Source organism: Mus musculus, chromosome 5, assembly GCF_000001635.26.
Source record: "Mus musculus strain C57BL/6J chromosome 5, GRCm38.p6 C57BL/6J".
In the NCBI taxonomy this organism is placed as follows: Eukaryota; Metazoa; Chordata; class Mammalia; order Rodentia; family Muridae; genus Mus; species Mus musculus.
In genome coordinates, this window is record NC_000071.6 from 75,149,282 (window position 1) to 75,169,157 (window position 19,876).

Genomic DNA, 19,876 nt, shown 5'->3' on the forward strand with positions numbered 1-19,876 from the left:
TCAACAGAAGGGCTTGAATTCTCCAAGGATAGTAGAACTAGTGGGCAGTGCCAGCGAGCAATGAGAAAGGCTAGGCGTTGGTGCCGGACGTTCTGATTCTGGGATGCAAGGCAGAATTTATTTTCTGTCAGTGACCATTTTGATGTGATTATCAAAAGTTCACGGGGACCTTCTCTTGAAGGTTAAATCATCTATAGCAGTTAGCGTCTCTTCCTTCTCCTGTACTCTATTCCTGGTCGCCCCCAAGGCATGGGGCATAAGGCCAGGGTATGATTCCCCAAAGTTCCCAACCTCGGGCGAGTTGGGCCTCCTCCGGTCTCAACTGCTGGGAAAACCTCGTTCTTAACTCCAGGGAAAAAGATCCAAAGGGTTGACAACCACAATCTGAATGCAGGCTGGGTTCTTGACACACTAACCCAAGCAGAAAGCGATTCCGTTAGGCTCACCAAGTGACCTGTTCCACCCCCCCCCCCCCCCGACATCAGGGACAGAAGTTCAGAAGGGGAGAAAAGACCTTGGCTAGGCACTGGCACTTGCCTTCTTCGGCCCCGAGACCACCCAGGACCCGGGGTGTTGAGGGGGCAATCTGGAAGGATTTTAGAACAGGGCAAGAACTGGGCTGGCCCCCTCCCCCTGACACCCTGGGTTGAGTGACGGGCACAGACCGGACCTTTCCTTCAGCCCCCAGAGAGTGGAGGGCGGAAAATGCGATTCAAACCCGCCTATGAGCAGTGGGAGCAGTGGGCGGGGGCAGGACCTGGTTTCAGAAACCAACCGCTTGAGCTCCCAAGCCTCCTGCCCTGAGGTGGCTCCAGACCACTGCGTTTATTTTGCTTTTGCAGGCAAGGCAGATGCTTTGCTGGGTCCCGACTCAGCGAGATCTTTGCCCAACCATTTGCTTGCCTGCTCCACCCCCTACTGGGGCACTATCCCGGGAGTCAGCTCTCCAGGCCTTTAAACCTTAGGGAATGTCACACATGGAAACCTTTAGCAAATGTTTGTTAATGATCATAACAAAGGCATCATTTAAATTAGGCAGGTAATTACTACCAGAAGAGCAACTGGGTGCTCGATACTCATCCTTTTCTCCCCTTTAAACTCCCGAGGAATTACTGTCTCAGGATACCCGAGCCGGCCCGCTTTTCGGACTCCTTTAAAACGGCTCTGAAATGAACTGTGAAGTTACCATTTGTGGGAGGAGAACGCAGGGGCCCTGCTTGAGGCAGGTAGTGGGATTAGAGCTGGTAGGGTGTTCCTTGCAAAGCAGGCTCTCCTCTGCAGACGCTCAGCCCCAAACTCACCCCCTCCTTGGGTACCTGCTACAAAAACCTAAATCTTGACTTGCTTTTAACAACAGATGAAAGCCCCCCCAACCCCTCGCTCCGTGTGTGTGTGTGTGTGTGTGTGTGTGTGTGTGCAAGCCTGTTCGCAGACCTTACCATCCTGTTCATTATCTACAAACATTACGGTATCCTGCTAGCATTCCGAACAAGGGGCTGTTCATACATTTCGCCTTCAACGGTTTCCTGAAGGAACATGTGGAAGTAATAGTGAGCAGGGCAGTCACCCGAGCTGAAGATACACCAGAGGCGGGCGTGCAGAAGGGCGGAGGAGAATTGGGGCTCTCAGCCCAGCTCCAGGCATCCTCTTCCCGAGCCTGATATCCCCACGGTCGGTCCTGTCCCATTTAGGGACAGCACTCGGCATTTCGGGGAAACCTCTGTGATTTACGCCAGAGCCTCAGGTCCACTATAGTGGTGAAATAACCGATGGTTATTCGACGTTTTGTTATCAACCTGGTCACCTTGTCCATTTTAATTTTGATGTGTGAGATGGAGGTGGTGGTGGTGGTGGTGGTGGTGGTGGTGGTGGTGGTGGTGGTGGTGGAGATAGAGGACTTCTCACACCCCCCCCCCCACACACACACACCAAAAGCATTCAAAAATAGAGCGCAAGTCGAAGGCCCTCCCTTCCCCCACCCGCTCCGGGAAGTCCCGCTTCGCCCAGGTTTGGTTCCTGGAGTGTCAGCGCCCCCTTTCCCTCGCCAGCAGGATCGCCGTGTCCCAACTGTCTCTCGCTGGGTGTCTTGGGTTCCCTGGTTTGTGGCTCAAACGTCCTGAAAGCTTTCCTAGGGTACGTCGCGTGCGACCCACTCGGAAGGGTGGAATTTAGGAGGATAAAAATCCTTCTGCCATCAAGATGCAGAGGGCAGGCATTTGGTAGTCACGCCTAGCCTGAGCGTTTTCATATGAAGATAGAAGAAGCGAGGACCAGATAACCCCCGAAAACAAAGGCAGGACCAGATAAGTGGCTCCGAAGGGATAAAGGTCGTTCTTTCCTTCTTCCGGAGAACATCCCAAAGGTACGCCGAGCAACCGTTATTTGCACACCGCCTCACAATCCAGCCTTTCAAAAACCCATCATCTTCCTATTAGACTCCACAGTTTCCTAATCCCATTAAAGGATTAGCAACTACACGGCACTTTCCCTTAAGACCCCCAGTTCAAAACGACGCAGCCGCGTTAGAATTTCTCCCCAGGGCCATATTTCTAGCGAGGCCCAGACTGTCTATAGAAAGGATAATTTGAATTCTAGATTTATATTCGTTTTAGAAATGAGCAGCAATTTTACGTGTATTTTCTTTTCGAAGAGAATACAAAACAATAGCACCCCCACCCCCAAATTGGGAAGTCAACTCATTTTGGAAATGATGGCTGTTTGTAGTTTCCTGAAACCTCTTTCCCGGCAGAACGTCAACACCTCCCCCTTCGGCCCCCCACCCCACCCCATCTGGTTTGCTCCCCCCTCCTCGTTGTTGTTGAAGTCTGGGGGTTGGGACTGGCCCCCCTGATTGCATAAGAGCAAAAAGCAAAGAAGAGGTCTTGAGCCTGAGAGAGTCAGAGAGCAAGGAGTCCTAGGGAAACTTTTATTTTGAAGAGACCAAGGGGGGGGGGGACTTCATTTCCTGACAGCTATTTACTTTAAGCAAATGATTAGTTTTTGGAGGACGGACTATAACATTGAATCAATTACAAAATGCGGGTTTTGAGCCCATTACTGTTGGAGCTTGAGGGAGAGAAACAAACGGAGGAGCTGCGGGGAAGGACTGGAAGCTTGGGGCTTACTTTTCACTCCGGGTATCGGATTTTCTTTGCAAATTGACATAGAAGGAGAAGGTAAGGGAGAGGAAAAAGTGACTTTTGTTTCTCAAGAAGGTCCCTGATCATAACTTGGGGCTGCAAGAAGCTAAGTAACTTCAAATTTTGGGCAACGAGGAAAACAAAAACAAAACAGCTGAGTTCAGTGGTGTGTCCAGAAAGTAACTTATTCTGAATAAACTTCACTGGAATGGGGGGTGTGGGGGGGTAACCATTAGAGAGTCAAAGATAAAAAAAAAAAAAGAAAAAGAAAAAGAAAATGAAAAAAAATCCAGACCTATTTTTAAAAGCAATGTTTTTTTTTTTTTCCCTACACAATCCTATAGCCTTCCAAAGAAATTGTTAGGCTTACATTTTTGAGGTTTTCCTCCAGGGTGGGGGTGGCGTTCGTGCTTACTGGGACGAACACCAAGTAACATTGGGGGGGTGGAAGCCGCGGCGCTTGGCCTCTTGGCAGTGGGTCACGGAAGAGGACAGGTTTTTAATGAGTATTTTCATTCGTCGCCCGCGGTTTGGCGGGACTACGCTGTAGCGGGTGGTGCGGCGCGAAGCTTGGGGAGGGGGCGCACCAGGAGAAGTGTGTGTGTGGAGGGGAAAGGGGCGCCGAGTGGGGCGCGGGAAAGCGCTAAGAAAAAAGGGAGGTGTGAAGGGCTCGGCTGGAGGAGGTCGGACCTCGGATGCCGGCCGGGCACACTCGGCGCCAGTCGAGCCCTCGTAATTACTGGACGGCGCTGCTGTTGGAAACATCTGGGGCCAGACTTGAGCGCGGCGGTGGCGGCTGCAGCACCGTGAGAGGGGCGCGCGGGCGAGGGGCGCAGCTCCAAGGGTTCCGGAGAGATTGGAGCGAATTACTTGGGTGCTAGAAGCCTCGGGCGGAATCCGCAGTGCGCTGGGATCGTGCGCCTCTCACTCCAGCGACGGAGGCAGCGGCGGCAGCGGCGGCGCGGACGAGCGATCTGGAATAATGACAAACACATTTGGCCTCGAGTGAAGAAGTCGTCCTGGCCTCGCATTCCAGCAACTGGGATTTGAGGAATTTCAAACTGCACTCCGAGGGGCCCTCATTGTGCTCCGTAGTCCCCACCCCCACTCGGCTCACTTGCGTCTCCAGTGGAGTCTTTTCTGCACGGCCGGGGGTTGGGGGGGCCTGGCTCTTGCTTAGTCCTGGCCGCAGGCAGCAAAGAGGCAAGATCCCTGGCTAGGAGCTGACCTCTTGTGAAGAAGTCAGGACATCTCTGAAAGGACAGACGTGGGTGCAGGTAAGCAGAAATGTAAGAGGCCAACCACCCTCGCCTCCTGCCTACGGAACTCTGGGTGCTTCTCTGCCCTGGGATGATGGATGCGAGGCACTGGTCGCCTGAACGCAACCTTTCCAGTGCCCCCCCCCCCCAACTTTCCTCCCAACGCTCAGTATCCTGCAAAACTCAGGGGCGGTCTCCGCGCAGCCTTCCCTCCTTCACCGTTATTCCCTTGGAAATCAGTTTATACATGTGAGATTAACTTCCCTCGAGCAGGGCCGGGAAAGCAGGAAGCGATCTCTTGGCTTTGAAGCTTCTGAGGTCGGCGATTCTTTCTGTTTGGAAGGCGTGTGGGGCAGTCTGCAGAGTAAGGCAGTATGACTCGGCCCTGGTCTGCAGCAGGACCAAGCCAGAGCCTCGCAGCCAGGTGTGCAGGAGTTGCCAGTGACTTGGCGACCAGCCTTGGCGAGAAAGGAAGTGTTGGCCTGTTTGTCTGCTGTGGGGAGTCCTTGCAGAACCCGCGCTTAGAAACTCCCAGGTCTGCTAAGACCTCTAGAAGACCCGGAGGGTGTGCATGGGGGAACCCAAGCTGGGGAGGGGGCGTGGGTGGCACTTTTAAAAGTCTGGGCTGCCCAGCGTCGGACAGAGCTGCCCAGAAAAGCCCCAGGCTGGGCGGTGTGGGAAACGGCTTTTTGGCTTCGTGGCGGAATTGCTCAATGTTTTGGACTGAATTGCTTCTCCTGAATGGTTTCGGATCAGTCTTAGGCAGCCTTGAGGAGCCGGAGGAGGCCTCTAGTGTAAACCCACACTGTGGTCTGCAGCTGTACAGCCCCAGATTTAACACCCAAAGTCTCAGAAGAGGCTCGGGGCTCAGGGCGCTCCTCGGGCGCACCTCTTCTGCCGTCGCACTGGAGTTTACATAACCTCTCTTAGGCTCGGATTTTCCCCTGACCAAGGCTTTCCATCTCATCCTTCCTCTCGTCCTCTTTCTTTGCAAATTCCTCTTGATGAGGACTCCTTCGATTTCCCAACAGGAGTGTGTGTGTGTGTGTGTGTGTGTGTGTGTGTGTGTGTGACACACCAATTAATTTGTCGCCGTGGTCAGTTCCTGCTTAGGAACCCTTGCAAAAGTCCTGTTTTGGGTTGTCTCTAGTACAGCTGGGTTTCTAAAGCTCGCGGGAGAGAAAGAAAGAAAGAGAACACAGTCCAACTCCACTGTTTATTGCCCCGGATCCCTTCTTTTGCTGGAGTCTGCAGACCCGCAGGGTTCAGACTCAGAACCTGGCCTCCCACTTCTGGGCCCAGGGGCTTCTACTTTCTTCCTGGGCGCGGGCTGGGGAGAGATGCAGGGGGAGGGGCTTCAGGCTGCAAACGCGTCAGGCGCCGAAGCTGGCGGGCGGGATTTCTGCCTCCTGGGGACAGGACCTAGGCTGCGCGGGACCTGGGGACGTGGTGACCATCCTTCTGCCTGGTGACCTCGAGGGGTGGGATCCCCCTCGGGCCTTCAGTGAGTAGCATCCAGGTTAAAGGTTGCTGACTGGAAAGCTGGATAGGTGACTCAAAGGTGAGAGGCTCAGCGACAGTCTGGCCGCTGATGGTTGGGTTGGCCGGAGGCATCAGCATTGAGGAGGAGAAGGAGAAGGAGGAGAAGGAAGACGAGGAGGAGGAGGAGGAGGGGGAGGGGGAGGGGGAGGAGGAGGAGGAAGAGGAGGAGGGGGAGGAGGGGGAGGAGGAGGAGGAGGGTGGGTCTTGTAGGAGAGTACTCAGTGTGGGATGCAGAGTACGCAGCTTTCGCTGACTGCATTCTGATTCCCGACCTCATCGGTGCCTTTTTTTTTTTTTCCCTCTGAAGTAGTTCAATGTTTTTTTCTTTTGTTTTAAACTGAAGGGTGGACCACCAATACTAGCTGGGAACTTAGACGGTAGTAAAAGGGGATAAATGTAAGCCACGGACTTGGAGAGTCTCTTTCTTCTACTTCAGTTCCCTTCCTTCCGGAAGGTAGAGAAGCTAGAGGCATGAAGTAGAGCAGGGGTGCCCAGGGGCAGGGCAAACAAAGGGGCAAGGTGGGCACTCCAGACCCCGAATCACAGAGCTTGGTCCAGCCTTTGGTTCTGGCGGCTGCGGTCGGTGCTGGCTGGCCTGCAGGAGGCGCTGTGGCTCGCCTGTAACCCTAAACCTGGCCCCCTCCCTCCACCCTGCCCAGTCTCCTCTCAGGTCGCAGTTGAAAACAATGCAAACGCTGAGCATAGAGCCTGGGGCGCGGCGGCCTCCGCAGTCCTGAGCTGGAAGGAAAGGGACTTGGGCTTGGGCCTGGGATCGTCGGGTAGATCCGTGTCGCCTGGTATCTGGTGGCGATCTTGTGGCGCGGGGGTTAAGGGAGACAGGGAGAGAGGGTGTTGGGGAGGGGGGTGAGAGACACAGATACACACACACACACACACACACACACACACACACACACACACACACGGAGAGAGTGAGGGAGAGGCAGAGAGACGGAGACACACAGAGACAGGCAGAGAGACAGGCAGACACAGAGAGACACCCAGAGAGAAGGGGTGGTCGGGATCCCGAGCGTGCTAGCGCGGAACCTCAGAGAGAATCGGCCCCAGTGCGCGCAGCGCTGTAGGGGACCCGGAGCCTGAGCTTTGAGCGACGCCGGAGCCAGCGGGTAAGATCAGCGGGGTTGCCGCGCCCTCTAGTGGCTCCCGCAGCGCGACCCTTGTCCCAGTAGCCCTGGGCGGTCGAGCGGTCCCCAGCCGGGAGCCCAGTGCGCCTGGAATTTGGGCTCACCTGGGTCGCTCTTGAGTTTTCCTGCGGGCACTGCGTTGGCGCAGAGGCGTTGGGTGGACAAGAGTGGGCTGAGGGTCCGGGTTTGAGCTGGAGAATTGGGGCGTCTTAATTTAGCAGAAGGTGGGTGGAGGCGGTGGAATTCCGGATCCAGGGAGATCTTGGGGGACAGTAGCCGGCGTGTGCGCTCCAGGCCGGCTCAAGCTTCCTTGGCCTGTTGCTGTCTTAGACCCCGCGTTACCGAGCAATGGAAATAGTCCTTTCTAACCAACTGGGCTGCAGGGACCCCGCGGGGGGCGGGTTTACGAGCAGCGAGAACAGAGTGGCAGGGAAAGGCGTCGTGGTCTCTCTTGGCAGGGTCTAGGTAGCCTTCATGCTTGGAGAGGTGGAAAGTCAAAGGGTGTTGTTTCCCCTAAACCCAAGTGACCAGTTCTGCAACATCTTTGAGACCTGGTCCACAGCGCTATCTTCCTGGCTCTCAAGGCACGGCTGTGTCTTGGTCCCTCTTTGGGCAGTGGTGATGATAATTATGCTGATGGTGACGATGGCGGTATGTTTGTTCCTCAGTGAAGTCTCTGGAGGTCCCCAAAGAAATTTAGCATTTTAGATAGGAGTTTTGTCATTTCTTCTTCCACGCCTAGGAGCTCAACTACAAGTCATCACAAGACCTAAAAGTAAAGATTAACCTACGATTTTTTTTTAAAGTTGGGACATTTTAAAATCAGAACTGGTTTCAATGGCGCCTGCAGCTCAGAGACAACAGGACACTGGTTCTTGAACCAACACTGCCATCTGCTGTCTACTCTGAGGAACTGCATATGCCTCTGAGAGGGCTTGGCAAATTCCAAGCAAATATTGGTAGGAGGGAAGTTTCTCTCTCTCTCTCTCTCTCTCTCTCTCTCTCTCTCTCTCTCTCTCTCTCTCTCTCTCTCTCTCTCTCTCTCTCTCTCTCTCTCTCTCTCTCTCTCTCTCTCTCTCTCTCCCCCTCCCTCTCTCTCCCTCTCTCTCCCTCTCTCTCTCCCTCCCTCCCTTTCCCTCCCTCCCTCCCTCTCTCCCCCCTTTCTCCCTCCCTCTCTCCCCCTCCCCCCTCTCCCTCCTTCCTCCTTCCCCTCTCCCTCTCAAATTTTAAATTTTTATTTCAAGTGTATGTGGGGGGGTTCCCCCATATTTATATATATGAGTCTTGTGCATGCCTGGTGTCTTCTAAGATCAAAAGAGAGTGTCAGGTTCCTGAGTCTGAGCTGCTGTGCCGGTATAGAGACTTGAACCCAGAGACCATTCGGTGACCTTAACCACTGTGCTATCCCTTCATCCCCCTTTTTGCTCTTGAGGAGCACAAAGATGATTTTATTAATTTTTCTTTCTTGCGAGTCTGCAACAATCTCCAGAGGAACAGATTTTATTTTTCAGACATTTGTGTAGTTTCCAACGTGTGTGTGTGTGTGTGTGTGTGTGTGTGTGTGTGTGTGTGTGTGTGGTCAAGAGATCAAATTCAATCCTTCCAAATGCTCAGTAAGCCCAGTGTGGCTGAGCTACATCGAGCCCTAATTGCTACTCTTTCACACGTACATAATGAACGGGGTTTATGTGAGCAGGCCTGAAAGGAAGGGAGCAGGCTTTTTTCCTTCTGTAAACACAGCGTGTGGGCTTGGTGACTTCAAGACACCTGATGACTTTTCTTTTCATTTAGTGACAGTCGAAAGGATGTGTTATTTTATTCTTTCAGAGTTACACATCTGGTGCAAAGAGACCAGAAAGGTCTATGAACCCAGGCTGCCCCCTAAAATGCATGTGTGTAAAAGTGTCCCAGCCCCTGTCTCTTATTGAACATTTAATCTTGTACTTTGGCAGATCAAAACACCGCAGACCCTGGTGGGGTACAGGTCCTGGGAAATACAATTTGGGCTAGAAAACGCAGAAGTGGCCACCATTGCAGACCCATATTTAAGCTGCCTGGGCTGAAGTTCTGAGAGCGAATAAAGAGAGAGGAGAAACAAAACAAGAACCTAGATGTGCTATTTTCATAGTTAGAATTAACTTAGGAGAACTGAAATTAACCAAACCTCAGAAATCTGAATCTTGAAGGACCTCGGTGGCTTTGGTGGCTGAGAGCCTCCTGTGGTCTTTAATTGGGACAGGGTGGGGTGGATTTCATTGTCCAGTGGTTGAGCAGCGAAATCCATGTTTTTTGCTCTTACTGTCAGGGAAGCTGGGAGTAAGCCTCAGGGGAGTGGTAGCTCTTCTGGGAGCAAGCTTGCATCCTGTTTACTTTCAAATTTGCCTGTGGTCTCTGGTAGGAGGCTCACCTTAGGAGTTTTCACTTCTGCAGTGGAATGACTAGCTCTGATGGTGTACCGCTCTGCAGCAGGAGAGCTTGAGTTCAAGGCCAACCTGGGCTACATCGTGTATATGGAAGAACTAGAAAGAGGGGGAAGGAAGAAGGGAGGGATGGGAAGGGGGTGGTTGGAGACAGTGGCCGCAGTCAGATTGACTTCTGTGTTTTAGGACTGTAGGTGTTAGTTAACGTTGCAGAATGGTCACAGCGATACCAGCTCGATAGAGACTTTTCATCCTCTTTCCCACTAGGCAGAAGGAAGAGATGTGGAGTATCCAGGGCTCCACTTAATTAGTCAGGAGGAGTTCCTAGACTGGTTAAGAGCACTGACTGCAGCCGAGCTTGGTGACACACATCTTTAATCCCAGCACTTGGGAGGCAGAGGCAGGCAGATTTCTGAGTTTGAGGCCAGCCTGGTCTACAAAGTGAGTTCCAGGACAGCCAGGGCTATACAGAGAAACCCTGTCTCGAAAAACAAAAAAAAACCAACAAAACAAAACAAAACAAAACAAAACAAAATAAAACAAAACAGAGTACTGACTGCTCTTCCAGAAGTCTGGCATCTTAGGATTCTGCAGGGCAAGTCTAAGTGAACATCAGGCACTTTGAAACTGTGTATGCTAGTCCCTTAGGACTCAGGGAGGCGAGCCGGCAAGCCAGTGATGGTTGGTTTCAAGTTAGAGACAGGACCTAAGTTTAAAGGGATAGACAGGGTTTCAGAGCTGGAATCAGAATCTAATCTGAGAAGGAATGAGAGCAACAGGTTGGAGATGTCCCATAGCACCGGAGAGTGAGTGGGGCAGCAATCTCACAATCTGGCTTGTCTCTCCCACTGTGACATGGTTTTTGAAATGTGAACATGGCAGGGCAGGAGACTGATGTCCAACATGGAATCAGTGTGGGAGCAAGAAACAATATCTTGTCTATTTATTTATTTGTGATAAAGTCTCTGGGGCTGGAGAGATGGCTCAGCGATTAAGAGCACTGACTGCTCTTCCAGAGGTCCTGAGTTCAATTCCCAGCAACCACATGGTGGCTCACAACCATCTGTAATGGGATCTGGTGCCCTCTTCTGGTGTGTCTGAAGAGAGACAGTATACTCACACACACAAAATAAATAAATCTTTTTTTAAAAAGTCTCTTAGAGCCCCCGCCAGGCTAGCCTTTTGTCTCTACTTCACTATGCCTGACTAATAAGTGATTTAATTTAAGAATACATTCATGTATTTATTACCTGTATGTGTGCATGTATGTATATGTGTGGAGGCCAGAGGACCACATATGGGAGTTAGTTTTCTCTTCCCACCATTTGGGTCTTGGGGCTCTAACTCAGGTCATCGGGCTTGGGAGCAAGCACCTCTACCCACCAGACTGTCTCACCAGCCCCATTAATTTTTTATTTTAAGTGAAATCTGTCCCTCCTCCTTGCAAAGTGTTTAGTCCCCATCACACCAACTTACAGTGCTACAAGCCTCAGATTTTGTAATGGCAGCTCCCTCTGTCTGTACGTCTGACCTGTGGATATTCATGGCTCTGTCTGTGTGTCTGAGGTGTGGATGTTCCGAGCTGTGAGCAACTAACTAAAGCATGGTCCTTGCAGGTTGGGAAAGCACCAGCCAAACCAAGACTCCCTTCCGGAGCTCTTCCATAGAGCAAGCACTGGGAGTCTCTTCCTCTCCCCTTGGGCTCTCTTTCTCACTGTGGGACAGGCATGCTACTGTTATTCATGGCCAGATTGTCTGGGTCTCCGATGAGTAATGGCATGCACCTAGCCAGGCAACTGCTGCTATCAGAGTCTGGAGTTGGGAATCTTAAGCAAACACATGTGGACATTCGCATCGTTATCACTCTCTCGGAGGCTCTGTTTTCGTTGCCCACTTTGAGCGCCAGTAAATCATCACCCCTGGCAGTAAGTGTACCATATCTGGACACACAGAAGGAAATTTGCTGGAGCCTGGCTGGGGCAGGCCGTTCTTCAGAGCCTGCTCAGTCCCTGTGCTGAGTTCTTTCTCTCCAGCTTAGTGGGGCTTGAAAGATCCATAGCTGCTGACCCTGGCTGGGGAGGTACCAGGGTGGGGATGTGATAAATCCCCAGCCAGCACGCTGGCTCTGGGAGCCGCTTTGTAGCTGGCCAAGTGGATTATCGGTGGGAGGTTGATGTTGGTGTGTACAAACACACAGGCCCTCACTGCTAATTGTGGTAAATCAGGCAACCAGCCTGGCTCTGGGGCCTCCCGTGGCTGTCACCACAGCCGTTTGGAAGCCCTACATCCTCCAGCACCTGCCAACATCCTCAGAGGCCATTAAGCCAGACAGCATCTTTCTAAGTGCATTTGGTCCACAACCCTGCAATTAGGTTTTTTAATTGTGGTGTTCAGAGAAGGAGAGGGGTCAGGGGTAGGTTGTATTGGGAAAGAGTGGGCACAGAAAGGCTAACCTTTCCCAGATCCCTAGGGATTGCTAGGCTGCTTGTCGGTGAGCTCCAGGCTCAGACAGAGACCTTGCTTTAAAAAAAATAGTGTAGAATGATGAGGAAAACACCTGATGTCAATTACGCCTTCCACATACACCTGCGCACACATGCATACATGCATGTACACACAGACAGACAGACAGACAGACAGACAGACACACACACACACACACACACACACACACACACACACTCCTGGATCTGCCCATGGCTAAGTGTTTTTGGATCATTTGCTAAACTTCTGTACCCCACAGTAAGAAACTGTAAAGGTGGAGGCTCTTCCTGTATAGAGATTTCTAAAAAGGAACCTTTCTATTCCCCAGAATTTGGTCTGCACAGATCCTGACAATGATGTTTTCTGTGCCTCCCAATGGATGAAATCTAAGTGTACATCCACCATGCTGGGCCTCTCCTCCTTTCTCTCAATTGTCCCTTTGTTTGTGTTCCTGTCCTGGGCTTTCCAAGCTTCTAGTAGCCTGGCCATATGTCCAGGTCCCACAAGAACACAGGCTGGAAGCCAATGCTCTTGCAGGCTTCCGTCTCACAGAGGCTGCCTCAAAGCTAGGGCTACCTCGAAACCACACGCTATGGTCAAATTGTTCCAGCCTTTTCTGAAAGGAAGACGATTCACACTGCCGATGAGCTGTGATGTGAAGCAAGGGACAGCCCACGAGAAGCAGAGACTTCTCCAGCTTAGATGGAGAACCAGTAGTAACATTTATTCCCCCAATCCCCTTTGGAGACAGTAATTGAGGATCCTGGCTTGACTCTCAGGCTCCGCCATGCTCTTTGATGCTTCCCTCTTATCTATCTGACTGTATTAGTTGTCAGCCTTAAGCTGGGACATGCTTCCACTGACGGTACCAGTAAGAACTCCCATGGCAGGAGAACCTGGCCCACCAGTGGCTTTCTGTTTGGCTAATGCTGTTTATGTTTGGCTTTTGTCATTTGCAGGTCTCAGGAGCTATGGGGACCTCCCACCAGGTCTTTCTGGTCCTCAGCTGTCTCCTCACAGGTATGTATCCACACATGCGTCCTTGTTCTCCTAACTCACAGTTCCAGGGAGCCAACGTCCATGTTCTGTGGGCCTCTCACCTGCACCTGGGTCCAAAGGGGGGCGAGATGAAACCAACAGGAACTTTTGATGCCTTTCACTAAATGGCACCAATTCCATTTCAAAACAAGAGCTTTCTGTCAGTGGTCCGAAGGGAGGAATAATCTGGATATTGACATGTCTGCACTTGCCCACTTCTTCCTCTCTCTGGGATGGGCTTACAGCAAGGAAGGAGAAGATGGTTTTGAGCATGTTCAAATAGAGTAAAGACTCAGGCATCCTTCATCAGGTTTAGGGACTCAAACCTGTAATCCCAGCCACTTGGGAGGCTGTAGCAGGAAGATCATAAACTCGCGGTGTGCCAGGGCTACATAGTGAGACCCTGTCTTTAAAAACAAAAAGTAAAAAGAGGGCTGGGGAGATGCTCAGTGGTAGAGCGCTGGCCTGGCACTTGGTAGATCCTTTCCACGTGTTTGTCTGTTGCAGACATTACTCCAAAGTTAGGCACCGATGGAAACTAGAGACCATTAATTAATAATTAAGTCAGAACGTGTCTCCTCTTCAGACAAGGGAAGCTCGGCTGAAACGTGAAGCTTAGGGATTAGTTTCAAGCCCCCACTCCCCGCCTGTGTTTTATTTATTATTTGTGAATTTAAACCCATGCCTTCCTGCTTTGGCTTTTGGAAATCATTAAGGAGAGATGGTGTGCCAGAGGGTGGCAGTGAGGAAAGACGTGGGGCTCCTGAGTGAGCCCAGATCTGCTGTGTGCTTTGTTCGGGCCTCTCTCCCTGCCTCTTCTCACATCTCCTGCCCATTTTTTTTTTAAACCAAGGGAAACTTCTGCAGGGCATATGCATGATAAAGAACCCATATGTGCTTGAGCCCAGACCGCACTGGGATATTTTATGGTCACACATAAGAGTGTGAAATATGGAATTGGAATCAGACATCCTTTATCCGTTTGAGTGTTTGGAGGGGTGAGTATGGGGCGTTTGGTGGGGCTGTTGAGGCCGTTGGAACACTTGCTGCCCTCAGCAGATGCAGTGGCTGTTATAATGGGGGGCCTTTCATGGGCATCCAGAGGAACAGAGTTTCACGTAGAAATGGCCGTTGTTCATATAAGCCGCCACTGTGGCTACTCTCAGCGCTCTGGAGAAGCTGTCCTTTCTGGCTCGCCCTATTCAATGGCTGTCCCTTTCTACAGGGCCGGGCCTCATCTCCTGCCAGCTCTTATTACCCTCTATCCTCCCAAACGAGAATGAGAAGATTGTGCAGCTGAATTCGTCCTTTTCTCTGAGATGCGTTGGGGAGAGTGAAGTGAGCTGGCAGCACCCCATGTCTGAAGAAGACGACCCCAACGTGGAAATCAGAAGTGAGGAGAACAACAGTGGCCTCTTTGTCACAGTGCTGGAAGTGGTTAACGCCTCCGCAGCCCACACCGGATGGTACACTTGCTACTACAACCACACTCAGACGGATGAGAGTGAGATCGAAGGCAGGCACATTTACATCTATGTACCAGGTGAGTTGCAGGGCCCTCCTAGACCACGCTGCGTCCTGCCCTGCCTGCCTCTGAGTCACCGAGTTAAGGGGCATAAAACACGAGGGATTCATAAATGTTTATTGCAGAGAAATTTGCAAGGTAGAAAAGTCTTTCCCTTCTTTCATCTCTGTCTGTCTGTCTCTGTCTGTCTCTGACTGTCTCTGTCTGTCTCTGACTGTCTCTAACTGTCTGTCTCTGTCTGTCTGTCTGTCTGTCTGTCTGTCTGTCTGTCTGTCTGTCTGTCTCTCACTGGAACTCTCACTGAGGCTGGATCTAGGTGGTTAGCCTGCCAACCCAAGCTATCCTCCTGCTTCCACCTTCCACAGAGCTAAGGATATAGATTTTTTTCTTTTTATGTGAGTCTTTGTGATTAGAACCCTGGTACTCATGCTTTTAAAACAAGTGCTCTTACTCACTGGGCCACTCCTTAGCTCTCTGTCTGCCTGTCAGTCTTTGGTTCTTGAGACTCTCACTGTCTTAGAACTTGCCATTGTAGTCCAGGCTGGCTTCTAACTTATAGCAATCCTATGGCTTCAGCCTTCTGGGTGCTAGGATTAAGGGCATGGGGATGCTTAACTTGCTGGTTTTGTGTTTGAGATAAGGTCTCCTTCTGTAGACCAGACTGGCTCTGAATTTACCATTCTCTGACCTCACCTCCCAAGTCACAGAATTGTGTGCATGTGGTACCCGACTCCGGTGTTTTGTTTTGTTTGTTGTTGTTGCTTTTGAGATGAGAGCTTGGTATGTTGCCCAGGCTACCCTCAAACTGCTACACTTAACTAGTCCTGCTGTCTCAGCCTCTTAAATAGCAGAGACTACCCACATTATGACCAGCAAAATACACAAATTAAATACAGATCATTTGCACGTTCAAAATCAAGAAAAACTCATGGGAGGCTTGGAGATATGGTTCAGGTTTTGGGAGCATTCGCAGCTCTTGCAGAGGACCCAGGTTTGGTTCCTAGGACTCACAGAGATACATCCCTCTGTTAGACAGTTACAGGAGATTAGCGCCCTCTTCTGTCCTCCACCTGAACTGCATACATGTAATGTACCTACATACATATTCAGCCAGAACACACACACACACACACACACACACACACACACACCAAAAACCAAATAAACAAACATGGAAATTCCCCTAAATGTTAACGACCAAGGCAAAAAGAATTCCTTCCACTCTTCAAGAGTTAATGCACCTTTGTAGGAAAGCTGGAATGGTGGTATTTAAAATGCATGTTGTTTTAAAAGAGAAAGACTTGCAGCTTGGGATCTAACTCAGTGACAGAGCGCTTTCCCAGCAAGAGGAAGGCTGTCGATTCTACCCAGAGAAGTGGTTATTGTCAACATGTCAGGGCTTTATTAATTTTGAAAAGTCTTTACTGTCGAATGTCTTTTATTCAGATGGTACAAAACAAAAAAAGAAATCAAATGTAGTCAGTCAGTGTGGTTCAGTCAGTGTGAGCAGGCACTTACATGTGTATCAGGTGCCATGTCTTGTGTGGGAGGCAGGATTAACAGGCGGCAGGCCTTGCTTTGGATACTCACAGTTCACTAGGGTAGATTCCAAATAGCCACTCAGTTTCAGCTTTCATACAAATGTGCATTTACTCTTGACGAGTAGGAAGGAATTCTCTTTGCCTTTGTCATTAACATTTAGAGGAGTTTCCGTGGTAATGATATGACCTTGTGTCTGCTGAGAGGCAGATGCCAAGATGTAGGTTACATGCCTTGGTTTTATAAGGGGCAAGACCTAGGAAAGGGGTGGGAGGGTCCCCGCATGCTCCTGCTGGACTCCATTAGATGAATCGGTACTACACTGCCTTCTTGCCCATGGGCCTCAGGTGCCCTCAGTCAGTGACAGGAAGCATTGCTGGTGAGTGTGATTTTAGGTTCAGAGGGCTGCAGAGCTAGGCTCTAGACCATTAAGCCCTCTGTGGTTGGAGGGATGCGCTTTCTCTGGAATCCAGGCTTAGCTGAAAGCTTTCGATGCATTTGGTCTGCCACCCACCTCGCCTCCGCTCTGAGCTTTTGCCGAGCTGGAGCTGTTGGTATCTGTATGTAGCGTTGGTGAGCAGCTGTACAAAGAAGGACCCTGGTGTTACCTACACACCATACAGGTAGCATTCGGTAGTCGAGAAGATTAGTCTTGGAGAGGGAAGCCCAACTGAAGCATGGGAACATGAGTCTATCTGTCTGAACCTGACCCGGATGCATACCTGTCTAAACTCTGTGTGGACAGGGTTCAAGTGTTCGGAACTCTGAACACAAATTAGAACGGTGGGGCTTTATGTTGCTGGGGAATGGAAAAAGCTTTGGAGTACAGGTGACTGCCGTTCACACTCTGCCTTTACTGCATGTACACGGGTGCTGGGGGTTTGAACTCTGGTCCTCACACTTGCCTGGCAAGCATTTTCCTCCTCTCCAGCTCCGAAGTGTCTCTTTTCTTACAATAGAACAGTTTGTTGTGAAAAGGGCAGGTGTTTAGAATGTCACTTTAATGCTACACAGTAACAATGGTGGTGAAGCTAACGATGATAATGATACTAACAGAACACTTTTTCCCCCCTGTATATGTGTATAAAAATGAAATGAAACTCTAATAGATTCTTCTCTCTCTCTTTAAAATCACAGACCCAGACATGGCCTTTGTGCCTCTCGGGATGACCGATTCCTTAGTCATCGTGGAAGAGGATGACTCTGCCATCATACCTTGCCGCACCACAGATCCGGAGACTCAAGTAACCTTGCACAATAACGGGAGGCTGGTGCCTGCCTCCTATGACAGCAGGCAGGGCTTCAACGGAACCTTCAGCGTGGGGCCTTACATCTGTGAGGCCACCGTCAAAGGGAGGACGTTCAAGACCAGCGAGTTTAATGTTTATGCCTTGAAAGGTACTTTCACCTCTCTAAGTGAGAGCAACAGGCAAACAAGTTTTTTTTTTAATTTGGGTGTTGCCTCTTCCTTCTCTATACAACGTGGCTGACCTCTGTAACTATAATAATACAGGCTTAAAAAAATACTACAGGCTGAACTTGCTTCTACGTGTAAGACAGCATGTTCCCTGAAAAATACCTCAAGGAATTCTTTCTTGCATAAGCCTCTTACTATTTGGTTCCTATTCTTGAATATGCAGCCCTAAGAAGCAAACACACCCCAGGGGGTTGGAGGTCTAGATTAATTTCAGTAACTTAAGAATCAAGTGATTTCAGTTTTGAAGGAAGACTATAGTTAAAGAGGCTAAAACTTCTTCCCTTTGATGTGAGGGGTTCGTTAGCCTGACTTGCAAAGTCTCGGGGAGGGGGGTCCTGGTGGCCGAATTTTAGGTGGGGACTTTACACGGACATGGAGCAGAAGCAAGAAATTGTCACTTGCCTCTTGTTACAAACTTATTTTGTTCTGAGCTCTGGGAGGTGCTACGAATAACTGGGGGAGGGCTGGAGAGATGGCTCAGTGTTTAAGAGCACTGACTGCTCTTCCAAAGGTCCTGAATTCAATTCCCAGAAACCACATGGTGGCTCACAACCATCTGTAATGGGATTTGATGCCCTCTCCTGGTGTGTCTGAAGACAGCGACAGTAACAGTGTACTTACATACATAAAATAGATAAATCTTAAAAAAAATTAAAAAGAATAACTGAGAGGCACAGAAAAGAAGTTACAGCCAGGGGCACGGAGACTTTCAGTGGCTTGAAAGAGTGCAGCCACAGTCATACAGCCCAGGCATGTGGTGTTCAGGTTAAAAGAGACTGAGCTTTACCATCGTTGTTATTTTGTATTTCTGTTATATCCTAAGTTGTGTAAGACTCAAAGTCCAGGCTCCGTAGACGGTCCGGCTTTTGCCTCCATTACACTGGTTTGGACATGATTTTTTCATCATTTTTAACGGCCCTGATTCAGCTACAGGTTTTACTTTGAGATCCCGACTGTACTGTATTTTCTTTGTCATCTCATCACAGCAACGTCAGAACTGAATCTGGAGATGGACGCACGCCAGACTGTGTATAAGGCAGGAGAAACGATCGTGGTGACCTGTGCCGTCTTTAACAACGAGGTCGTTGACCTGCAGTGGACTTACCCTGGAGAAGTGGTGGGTACCCCGGGATAAGGAGCTCACGGAACCCCCACAACAGGACTTGTAACTCTACACACCAGAGGTGTTTCTCTTGGATGGGCACATCCCTGAGCTTCTCTGGGCCTCAGCTTCCCATCTGGGCAATGGGCACATTTGACTCCAGGACTTTTAATTTTTCTCAATCAGGCAGAGTTTGGCATGACCACAAGGGACATGCTCCCCTTGAGAAGGCAGAGACAAGCAGGAAGGTTCTGTGGCTAGAACACAAGCATTAAAGCATTAGAAAGGCAAGAAATGCCTGGATTGTAAATATTAGCCGATTGCACAGTCATGTATCCTCACTGTCTTGGGTCACACGCCTTGGGGTTGTGAGGTGTCTGATAGTGTTGCTAAGTGTGTGTGTTATTGTGGCCTGTAGTCACCCAGCTGCACAACAGCACACCAGACTTATTCCTTCCATCTGACTGGAACTTTATATAAAGCCTTATTCACTCTGATAGCTGTAGAGAGTATATAGGAGCTGTGTATGAAGAATATGTAAATCGAATGCAGAAATGGTGTTTAATACTGTGCATGGGGGCCTCATAGGGAACAAAACACATGTATACAATTATGTATGGGGAACAAATCCATGTGTCAATTATATATATATATATATGTATATATATATCATGTATGTATTTTTCTCCTTACTATTACAAAATAACATATAGCACACATTACATATATTTGTGTGTGTGTGTGTGTGTGTGTGTGTGTGTGCACTTTACTTGCATGTGTGCCTGAATGACAGAACAGGGTATCAGATCCCATTACAGATGGTTGTGAGCCACTATGTGGTTGATGGGGAATTGAACTCAGGACCTCTGGAAGAGCAGCCAGTGCTCTTACCTACTGAGACTCTGTACTCTGGTCGCTTTGTCATTGGAGAACTTTGCTTCTGCTTGCCATTTCTCTCCCACACTTTTGCTGGCTTTTTTTTTTTTTTGCTGCCTGGCCGTTCATTCACACTTTTATTTGATAATGGTGGATGTGTGGGACAGCACCTTTGTCACAACATGCTATGGAGGTCAGAAGAGTACTCTTCTGGACTCAGCTCTCTGCTTCCACCTTTAAATGGGTTCCAGGGGTTGAACTCAGGTCTCTAAGTTTGCATGGCAGGTGCCCTTGCCCACTGAGCCAGCTTGCAGAAGCAAGTCTGGTGC

The 19,876-nt window shown here is 50.0% G+C and overlaps 1 protein-coding gene across 8 annotated transcripts in view; it reads left to right on the forward strand.

Annotated features, from left to right (window-relative positions):
- The first annotated feature begins 2,040 nt into the window (after positions 1–2,040).
- Positions 2,041–19,876, forward strand: part of Pdgfra (platelet derived growth factor receptor, alpha polypeptide) — a 46,885-nt gene continuing 29,049 nt past the window's right edge. For 3 of the 8 annotated variants that reach the window (NR_144636.1, NM_011058.3, NM_001347718.1), the window contains exons 1-5: positions 2,970–3,176; positions 12,950–13,010; positions 14,254–14,571; positions 17,230–17,490; positions 18,556–18,686. Coding sequence is in view for 7 of the 8 variants with exons in the window: in NM_011058.3 (NP_035188.2) it covers positions 12,962–13,010; positions 14,254–14,571; positions 17,230–17,490; positions 18,556–18,686 (759 nt within the window). In the remaining variant the exon portion in view is untranslated. Of the gene's footprint in view, positions 2,363–2,969; positions 3,177–3,654; positions 4,418–5,795; positions 5,961–6,884; positions 7,069–12,949; positions 13,011–14,253; positions 14,572–17,229; positions 17,491–18,555; positions 18,687–19,876 lie in introns of those variants that run through there. The other 5 variants (XM_006504261.4, NM_001347719.1, XM_006504263.4 and 2 more) reach the window with 4 other exon arrangements.